The 11,161-nt window shown below is 44.5% G+C and overlaps 1 protein-coding gene across 3 annotated transcripts in view; it reads right to left on the reverse strand.

Annotated features, from left to right (window-relative positions):
• DPP10 (dipeptidyl peptidase like 10) overlaps positions 1-10,941 on the reverse strand; it is a 245,255-nt gene extending 234,314 nt beyond the window's left edge. For all 3 annotated transcript variants that reach the window (XM_058809979.1, XM_058809978.1, XM_058809977.1), the window contains exon 1: positions 10,866-10,941. In XM_058809979.1, the coding sequence (XP_058665962.1) occupies positions 10,866-10,937 (72 nt within the window). In that variant the 5' untranslated portion in view covers positions 10,938-10,941. The remainder of the gene's footprint in view (positions 1-10,865) is intronic.
• Positions 10,942-11,161: the final 220 nt, after the last annotated feature.

The following is an 11,161-nucleotide window of genomic DNA, read 5'->3' on the forward strand; positions in this document are numbered from 1 at the left end:
ACAAGAGACCCACCAAACAGATGGAGTCACTCCACTGAAGCTGGGTGGACACTACTGCATGTGCATAACCCAACATGGACCTCCTAAAGCCAACAAACAAGTGTTGCTGTGGTTTTGTGCCTGCTTGAATACAACCACCATCCTGCACATTCACAAGGAAGACACACATCAAGTTGCTTTCACTGCAATAAAAAGGATACGTGATAAAAAGGAAAGAGGAAAAAAAAATAAAGCCCTTTCCTCAAAATCTTTATAGCAAGTAAGATGCTGTACAACCCAAGTTCTTGCACTCTCAAGGAGAAAAAAAGAAAGAAAAAGAAAAAAAGAAAAAAAATGGCATAGCACTTACAGCCAGATCAAGGTCCTGGCATGAGAGCTAATGCCAGGTCATGGATGAATACTGACCACATCCAGCCAAAGTGCAGCCTTTGAAATCCTTTCCACAGTCACAGCTGCAGCTTTCAGACCCCAGAGTAAATATATATTAAGTTTTGTCAAGTGCTGCATGGAAATCAGTAGAATTCCATACTTCAGTCTGCAGCTCTTCAGGAAAAGTTCTCTTTAGCTCAGATGTAAGATAACCTATTATTTCTTTCCTGTTGCAACAAAGATTTACAGTAGCACATAAAAAGGAAAGGAGGCACTTTCCATCATTGTCAAGCAGCAGAAAGGGGGTGAAAAAAAGAGAGATGATTGTAATAAAGGTTTGTTTTTGTATCTCGTAGGAGTTCATTTCTATCGACCATCAACAACAGTAAAACTCCCAGTAATTCACTGATTCACCAAGGCATCCCCATCATTCCATCTCCTGTACACTGCATCCCATTACATTTCCTTGGGATACCACCTTTACCCAAGGGCCAAAATTTTTGCTTGGGCATCTTTCTGGAAAGCATTTTTCATTTCAAGACATCAAAAGGTGCAGAGTTCAAAGCTTACCTCAGCATTTCTATCCCAAGGGTTAAATTGCCTGCCTTGAAAAATATGCTCCTTATTTCACTCTCCTTTTTCCATTTTATGCACCTATTGTTTCTTGTTATGATTTGTGCAAGATCAGGCACTCGATTGCAATGCAGAGCAGCACCTGGCAGGGATTTCTCACACTGTGTCTGTTTTCTCCCTTAACTGGTCACAGCCAGAGATTTCCACCTCATCCATCCCATCCCTCCTATTCATGTGCCTTGTTTCCACCAAGCTTGTCCCAGCCCACATTTCAGATGGTGGATGTGCTGAAGTTCTGCTTTTAATGGAAATCCACTACAGTAAAACAGATAACACCATTCCCCTCATTAGGGAAAGTGTTTCCATGTAAATGTGACCGTGCCTCATTACTCCATGCTCTACTTGAGCACACTAAGCAAAACACAGGCAAAAAAATACAACCCTGTTCCTCTCAGGTTTGTTGCAATTTGCTGGCAGTTTTGATGTGCTGCTCCTCTCCTCCTTATTACCAGTGCAAGTTCAAGTTCCTAGAAATGATGGAAGTGCTTTCACAGTGGCGTGAAAGCAACACTCAGTGCTGGGTCCTCAGCATCCACAGATCACAGAAAAATAGGTGAGTGATTAAGACTCCATCCTGCTCAGCTCAGTCACACTGGATTGTGCTGGCAGCAAGAACTGAGGAGGAATTTACAGCCCAAATCTGCTGGGTTAGATAAACAGGTAATACTAATTCTACCCAAAATCATAGAATTATGCAGATAAAATGCTGCTTTTAGCACCATGAGCCACTTCAGAGATAATCACTGAAAGCTCGACTGGATCATACCCAACATTCCTAGGTATGCTCTTTATTTACCATTTTCCTGGAATAATGGATGGAGAAGGGATAGTAAAAGAAAATGAGATTAAACTGATTTTCTAATACAGTCCCCACAAAAATTTTCTCATGTGAGACTCCATTCACAGACACAATCTGTATTGAAATAAACAGAAAATCTTCCTCCTGGCATTTCCAGGTTGCATAGATGGTCTTGAGGGTGAGTAATAACCAAATACCAAAACCCCTCAGGATGTGTTATCCCAGACACCTGTGGGGCTGCTCCACTGGCACAGCAAACACAGACACATGGAATTGCAACATTTTGGGAGCAGCAACTGCACCCTAAATGATAACCACTGTGACCATTATATTTCATATCATCTCAGGTTCCTGCCTAAAGGGCACAAATCCAGACTCTTAGACAACTACCAACAACACCAACCTTCCTGCAGCTCCTCTGGATTGTGAGGCTGCTCCTAAATCTTGGTGTTTTTCTCAGAAAAGTGCACGAATATCAGTGAGGCACTGTGTTACTAACAGAGCAGCACGTGTGAGCCCCTCTCTATGGCATTGATCAGAAACATTTTTAAAGGCAGTCAGCTTCCCCTAAACGTGTACTGGAGGTCCATCACAGGCAACTCCGACATTTCAAATTCCCAAAACAATAACACAGCTCAAACACTGACATTATTTCTGAAATTGCAGCCTTCAAGGACCTACCTAAATCACACAGAAATTTTGCAACCAGTCAAGAAGAGAACAAGGGCTTTTAACCTCCAATTTCATAATCTCCATTCTCTTTCAAGATAGTGGAGCCCTTTCAGATGCATCTCTCTATGCAGAGCTAGGAAAAAAAATCTCAGTTGCAGAAGATCATATGATCTATAAACCTCCTCTATAAACCCTTTGTTTATGCACTACTATAAACAATCCTTTTGTTTCCTGCTATCTATTTCAGATTCTGAGTGGTCCTCATGAGCATCTCAGTGAAACTGAGACCTCTCCACCACCTGTAACTCACTTATTCATGTCAGTATATTTCTGTCTTGACTGGGGAGGCAATGAACACTGGTATGTTTGGAAAATAGCAAACAAATACCAACAAACACGTAAGAAACTGATCCAGTGTTGCAATGAAAAAAAACAAAGTCATACAATGTAACTGTATCAGGCCTAAGCCAAGTGAAAAAAAGAAACCAAAATCATAGAGCTGCTTTTACATATGAATGTATTGATCAGCTGCTGTATTTGTTAAATTTGTGTAGCAAAGAGAGAACAGCAGAACTGCCAAGCCATACCTGTTAAGTGTTGCAAAAAGGTAGAAAAATTATAAAAGGCCTCATAAAATCAGGCCTGCTCTGTCAGATCAGTGGCCGGCCTGGCATGCTGGCACTTTGCAAGTTGCTATGTGAAAGCAATCCTGGTGTGAACAGTCCAATAGCAATCTATTCCTGGGTGAAAAACAACTAACACCTGCATAAACATTAAATCTATCCCATGAGAACCAGTGAAGAAAATATATAAACAATTTAAGAAAAGAGAGACTTGATTGACAAGTAAAATACTAACCAATTACTAATTACTAACCAATAAAGTAATTGGCAAGAAAGCTATCAACCAATTGGAGTCACACATGAAGTCTGTAAAACTGTATAAAAATGAGTTATGTGAATAAAAAAGGGTTTTTCTTGCATGAAGAAAATGGAGTCTGGTGTGATTTATTCCCATAGTTAAGAACCTGATTTGCACACCTGCTGTATTTCATGGACCAGCTCCAGTCTGATCCAATAACCACTGGGAGCTGGTGCACCCACAGGTGCTCCTTTAACTTCTTTAACTTCATCCCAAGGGAATCCAACTCTGAAACTGCTCCAAGGTGCAAGACAAAATTCATCAGGGTCACTCAGGATTTGTTCACTGTTTTTGATCCACACTAAAATGCCACCACATGCTTACCCAACTGCAACGTCCTGCAGGCCAAGGGACTCTTCTGGAACTGCACTGACTTAGAGCAATTACATCTTTATTTAGAATTGTTATTAGACCACTGATTTGAGCAGCTCTTCCTTAAGACTCAAAACTGCAGCACACCATCACTCATAATTAGCTGGGATTATGCTCAAACCCTTGTTCTGAAGAACTCCCCCAATATGTCTTAAATGCTTTGATTTAGCCGGGCTCTGAAGCCTTAGGATGGAAAAGGGGGAAAGGAGGTCGGCAGTCTCTGCACTGCCAGGGGCAGAGAGAACAAACACTGGGGATGAATGATCACTCACACTGGCAGTGTTTGATTTACTTCCTTGCACTTGCCCAGCACTTCACTCAAGTTTTCCCATTGGCAATTGGAATTCTCTCCATATTCTCAAAAATGAAACTTCAATATTGGCCCGCTTTGTTTTTTTTGAAAGCTACAAATGCTTTTCTTTCCTCTCCAAAGGAACTGCAAATTGCAAATACTGCCCCAGGCAGTCTAAAATATGCCCCCAAAAGCTTTTATAGAATCATTATTTTCCTTAAATTATCACATTGTTTAATACTCCCTAATTGATTTTCTTAGGCAATATCCTGCAAACGCCAGAGGGGTTTTATCTTATCTATTTTATCTTGGAACTGGTCAAAACTATTTACAGATTCTCTACATAAATAACACATAATAAGTTATGTGGCTGTTGCCAGCAGTGTTAAGAAAGATTAAAAAAAGGTCTCTTTGCTTCAGCCTCAGATCTGTAGGTCATCCAATGTCCTTCCTAATGGATAAATACAGTAATTTATCATCATCAGTCACCATCAGCATTGTTCTTTTTACTATCATATATTCACGGACATCATTCGATGCAGCTGAGTGAAGCGGAAAAGAAGTGCATGATTAAAGTGGAAAGGGACAGAGTTTGAAATATCTGAGATTTTGTGACTAATGCATCCACTTGAAATGTGACACAGGTCCTGTAAGACCCACAAAGACAGTGCCAACAAGTTACAGGTACCTGCTGGCAGGACACAGGTGAGACTACCTGTGTCTTGAGATGCAATGCTAAAGAAAGTAAAATATGTGAAATGCAAATTTGCACACCTACAAGTCCTTCCATAGGTCAGAAAAATTTCAAAACTCTATTAGTTATTTAAAAAAAAAAGCCAAAACAACACAACAAAACACAACAACACAACAATGATACCCCCTCTAGGGATCATTTATTGCATTATTTACTATCACCACGGAAAGAGAGTCTGTGGTCACATTTGTGTGCCACTAACATATGCATATGATATCCAAATGCCTCCAAGTTATTAAAAAGTGATAAAATGATGGGTTTCAAATTTAAGAATAACATGAAACAGCATCACTGTTTCCTTAAAGAGTTCCTCCCTCTTGTTAATTGTCAAAATAGTTTGCCTGAAGCAATACTTTCAATTGGAAGATGCTGGAAAAAAAACACAGATAGGGTTTCAAAAAATAGCTAATACAATAGGTATGTTCAAATATCTGAGGCTACTATGTAACCTACAGCACGCCTGCAATTCTTTCTAACACAGAAGAGCCAAAAAGATTGCTCTGTTTTACGGTTTTTGATTTACTGCATTAGATAATCCCTTTAATCCACCTGCAAGCAGAGGGCTCTGCATGCTGGAAATTCAGTTGCTGTATGATGCTGCCCAAGTTCCCACATGCTGTTCTGAAAGCAAGGCACACTGCAAAAAGGAATCACAACTATGAGGGGAGGGTACCAAGGGCAAGAGAGCACCAGCATGACCACCCTGCCCTGTGTCCATCAGAAGAGATCATTTAGGTTTGTGCCCCAGGGCAGAGGCTGGATAAAGGACTGGAAGGATCTTGGTGAAGTTTTCTGCATTAGGAAAGTGAGTTTCTGACCCTTGTTGGACACTCACCACTTGTGAATTTGAGGGGTACAGAGAAATACCCCCATGTGTGTGGTGGTGTTCACAGGGGTCCCAGGACGAGGGAAGAGATGAAAATCTTGACTCCATGTTTCAGAAGGCTGTTTTATTATTTTATTATATATATATATATTATATTAAAACTATACTAAAAGAATAGAAGAAAGTATTTCATCAGAAGGCTTGAAAGGAAAGGAATGGAATGGTGATAAAAGCTCCTGACTCCCAAAATCAAAGATGCACCTGTTGCATTCCACAGCAGCAGTCATTTTTGTTTTTCTTTTCCTCTGAGGCTTCTCAGCTTCTCAGGAGAAAAATCCTGGCAAAGGAATTTTTCAGAAAATATCATAACTACACATGAGCTCTGCAGACCCTGAAAAACGTGTGTAGCACAAGCTCCCTGAGATTGTGCACACACTCAGAGCAGGTGCCAGGTGTCAGAGACAATGATGCCCCTCAATTACCATCAGGAACACCTCACCAAAACCAGATCCTGCTCACCCCTGCCCCACAGAGCTCAGAGCAGAAGACAAGAACCACAGTGAAGGTGGAAGACAAGCTTCAGGCTTTTTGTGCCAATCACCAGCACCAGTACACGGCTGAACTACATGGAAACAGTCACAGGCAAAGAGAAAGGGAGTAAAGGCCACATGTACTATCTGAAAGATGACACATCCTGTGCCTTCCTCTAGAATCTGAATCCTGAACAACATTACAAACCACCACAGGTAACACATTTTCCCATGAGCTTCTTGTGAAGCTGGCCACACAGTCAACAGGTACTGCAAGCCTGTCATCCCCCTTGCTGGATCCAGCACAGACACAGCGTGGCCTCTATAGGGTGTAAGAACAAGAATTTAAAAGTTTTTGCTAATATTCAAATAATAACTCTTTATGAAATATTCAGGGCATAATAATATAACCTTATTTCACCACTACTATTGGCTTTTCTTACCTACTGTTTGTGACATTGTATTGAACCTTGTTGAAAGCAGTAAGTTGGGTAAAGAGCCACAACAAAGCAAGGTAAAAGTTCCACCAGGCTGGTAAGCAGGAAAACTGCAAAGTCACTTTGGATTATGTACAACTGGATTTCTTATTTCAGCCTGAAGCCAGCTCTGCTCACAAACAGGAGGGGGGGACATGAATTTGGCCACCTGACTGAATCTTTCAAGGACTGGAACTGATGTGTGTATGTGATTAAGAGTTCAGGTTTCCTCCTGACCCACCAAGCTCAAACTGACCTGACTGGGGCAAGGGAGAGCCCTTTCACCTTGATAAAACCTCATTAAGCTGAATATTGCTCTGGACAGACAGAGCCATCCATCAGTGTTTTTTCCACTACAAGATCAATCTGGTTTTGGGAAAAGACAAAAAGCAACGAAGACAGACATTAAAAAAAAAAATATTTTGGCTTTAGTCACTGAAAAAACAAAACACAGATAATTGTCTTTTATTCAGATAATTTTAGAATGTGCCACTTGTCTGGTGACCACCAAAACTGGTCCTGAGGCAGAAAAAGTCAACTCTTGAAATTAAGACAATCAAACAGTAGCCAGTTGTCCTTGGTTTTTTACTAAACATGTCATTTAAATGCTTACCAAATAATGTCCCGATTTAGTACAACACAGCATCTGATTTGACCTTGCCTGTTTTAAGAAGAATAATGTAGTAGATTCTAAAATTATATACAGTAAAAAATCAAAAACAAAACAAACAAAATCCAAAATCAAAACAAAAACAAATAAACCAAAAATTGCTTTAAAATCAATTTCAAAAAGACATCAGGTTGGGAGAGTAAAAGAGGCTCGGGAGAAAATGATTATAAATTTCAAAGGTCTGTGTTCTGCACACACAAAGAACAGCAAGTAGCACCAGGTGGTGTAGATCATCTGGCTTCTTGTAAACAGACTGAAGCCTCACAAAGGTAATACCTAGAGGAATTATCTCAGTTTTTCATCTGCAAAGACAGAAACATTCATCACCTAGCAAGTCATTCAGGTACATTATATTTTTCAAATATGTTGTGTCCACTGACTACCAAACTGTTGTGCCTTCTAAAAAAGATCACTAAACATCATTGTCCAAGACCCCAAGACAGTTCTTAAGAGCTACAAGATGAAAAACACTCATTTCTGTCCTCTAAGGGGAACTGAAGGAGCCACATTAACTCCTGTCACAGTGCTGAGCACTTGGACAGAGCATTCCAGAAATACAGATAATTTACAGCTGTTTTCCTTTCTGCAGATATATCACCTGAACGTAAAACTGTAATTTTTGCAATAAATATGACTCATCATTCAGCAGCAAGGTGAAAATAAATCTGGCTAATTTATCAAACCCAATGCCAAAATATCATTAGCACTGTTAATGGAAGTTGTTATTGGATGCCTTGTCCCAGGGGAGCCTTGGTTTAAAAGTACTATCAGAGGAAGTGTTGGATATGAAATTGTATCCAATTATTCATAAGGTGGCTGTGGATGCTTCAGTCAGTCAATCCAAGCTTTTATTTAAAGTGGAGAATCCCAGCATTAGCCTGCTGTGATTTGAAATCCCATCTAGGGTCACAAGCCTATACATTTACCAGAAATGCTTCACCTTTGGTATGACTGCTCTCAGAAAAGTCTTTGCGATCAAGGAAGAGATTTACACTTAGAAGATCTTGGTATAACTTCTTTTTTTTTCTAGGACTTTCTACTTCTCTGCCAGAAAAGATGCGCTGGCCCTGCTGCCTCAGGAAACCCTTCTCAGAGCAGACACCTCCTTGTTATAAATAGGTCAATAAATTCCAGGTGTCAAATGCAGAGATACTACAAGTTCACACGAGCTCACTAACATGCAATGTGAAATGTGAGTACACACAGATGGATTTATTGAAGGCCCCAAGAAGGATGCATTGTCCATATGAGCAAGCCCATGAGAGTGCTGTGGGGTGTGGAAAAAGCAGAGTGAACATTTGAACCCCTTTTCTTCCTCCCCCAATGCTCATCACAGTACCAACTCTGCAACTGCAACACTGAAAAGCCAACAAAAAGCTTTGAAACTGTAATATTCTTTTGTCAGGATCACAGCCACATCCCAGTGCTGCACTAAGGATGGTTTCCAGCACAAACCTGAAGTTAGACACAGGCTCTGGTCCAGCCCTGCCCAGAGCTGAGTGTATCCCATGGACCTTGGCTGCTGCAGAGGTGCAGGGATGGACACCCACAATCCTGGCCTCATTCTGCACTGAGCCCACTGCAGGATTCAGACCTCTGTGCTTATGGTCGGCATTCAACCCATAGAAAGACTTGCTATCCACTAAAAGCAACCTTTTGCATGCCATGCTATTACATATTGCATGATATCCCTGGCACCTAAGACAACAGGCAACCAAAGCTGATTCAACATCAACTCTAATCAAGATAATCAAACTTGGTCTGAAAAACCCAATCCAAAAATACTGCACTTCCCACCTACACTTCATTCAGCCAGGCCCACAGACAAACCAGTGGCTGCCACATCCACCACTGAGAGAGGCTGAAACTCCAGAGCACTCAGGCAGTCGTATTTCTATATTTAGGATTAAACTCTTAATATTTAGTGTGCTTTAAATTGATATCTTACTGCTGTTCCTCATTACAACCTAAAAAAGGAGTCAAACTGGTAATTTTTTTCATACAATATTAATCCTACTTTGAAAAGATTTCCACCTCCAACAACAATTGCCAATTCAACACCTCTGAATTGAATATAAAGAAATAGAGATTGGTTAAGTTCAAGTACTTTTTATTACATCTAATAGCAGTATCCCTCTAAAGGAAAACAATGTCCTTGAAATTTATGAGCTCCATGAACCTCTGAGCCTATTTAAAATGATCTTCACTTTTCCATAAATTCTACTATTTAAGCACTGAAGGAAGTTACCCATCTATTTCAGATCATGTAACTTAGGCAATTAATTTATTCAAGAAGGATCAAATGGATTATTTTACCAGCATTACACGAAAATGTGCCATAGTGCATACATTTTTTGAGCAGGGAGCAGAGCATAAATTTATTTAAATGAATGGGTTCAGTGATTCTGGACAGACTGAGCGTGCAGCCTGGCTGTGCTTGCAGGACTGGGGACCGGGGCTGGCTAAAGCAGATCTGAGCCCAGCAGCTTCCACTGCTGCCGCTTTTCACCCAATGCCAGTGTGCCGAAGGAAAGCTCAGCTTTGGATGGATGTGGCAAAGAATGAAAACGTGAAATGCAGCTGCCCACGTCCTGCCAGCCCGTTCAGCGAGCCGGAGTTCCGAACCAAAAGCGGCGCGCACGGACAATATGATGATGTGCAAAACCCCCTCCGCTGGAGTTGGCGTATTTTAAGGTGGCTTAAAGGGGGAGAGGGAGAGCTGAGCGCTGCCGGGGGGCTCTCCCGCCGGTACCGAGGGCAGGAGGGATGCTCCGGCTCCGGCACGACCCCCGCCCCGCCCCGGCTGCTGGAGGCTCCCCCGGGCACAGCCCCATCCCTCCCGGTGCCTTCGATCCCGCCGCCCGGGAGCATCGGGCGCAGCGATCTGGTGATGAAAACTTCGATTTTGTGAGGATGACATCCAAGTTCGGCTCCTCCCCGGTACCATGTCTCATACGCCGCCCGAGACCCGAGGCGAGCCGGTGCCGAGAGACACCGGTACCGAGAGCATCCCGCCAGCCCCAGCCCCGCCGGCCCACGGGGCGGCACCGCCGGGCCAAGGGGACGTGACCGCCGCCCGGCCGCTGCCAGAATCCCCCCGGGGAACCTCCCCGGCCTCGGGGCCGCTCCGAGCGGAGCGGGCGGCGATGAGGAGCGCCCCGCACCTCCGGCCAGCCCGGCCGCTCCCGCGGTGCCACCGCGGCTCCCGCGGCCGGGGCAGCATCCCCCGCACCGAGCGGCTCCCCCGCCGCAACTCGCGGGGAAGCGGAGCGCAAACTACTGCGGGAGCCGCTGCTGACCGACATCCCAGCCCTGGTGCGGGTCCGGACCGGGCTGGGTCCCCTCCGGGCGGCCCCAGCGCATTCCCGAGGCAGCTCCGCGGGGCTCCCTGTTTCCCCCGGCCGAACCGCCCCGAGGGCGCCCCTGTCCCCCGTCTGCCTCCCGCACACTTTTCTCCAGCTCCGCACAACTTCTCCGGGACGGCGGCCGCCCCCTCCCCGTCCATCCCCGTCCATCCCCGGCCCCTCGGCGCCTCCCGCCGCGGGTCGCACCTGGTCGGGCTGCGGCGGCGGCGGGTTCCCCCTGCCGCCCGGGTGCGCCGGCTGCTCCTTCATGGCTGTCATCGCAGGGGCTCGGCGCGGCGCCTCTCACTGCTGCTGCGGCCCCGGGCACCCCTCCCTCGGCGCCAGCCGCATGACACCAGCCTCCCCTGGAAGTGGCGCGGCGGAGGAGGAGGAGGAGGAGGAGAAAGAGGAGGACGGGCGGGGGGCGCGGAGCCGCCGCCGCGGCAGCGCCGCTACCGCAGTGCCCGGCGCGCCGGAGCTCAGGGGGCGCCCGGCCCCGCCGT

This window comes from Ammospiza caudacuta, chromosome 8, assembly GCF_027887145.1.
Source record: "Ammospiza caudacuta isolate bAmmCau1 chromosome 8, bAmmCau1.pri, whole genome shotgun sequence".
In the NCBI taxonomy this organism is placed as follows: Eukaryota; Metazoa; Chordata; class Aves; order Passeriformes; family Passerellidae; genus Ammospiza; species Ammospiza caudacuta.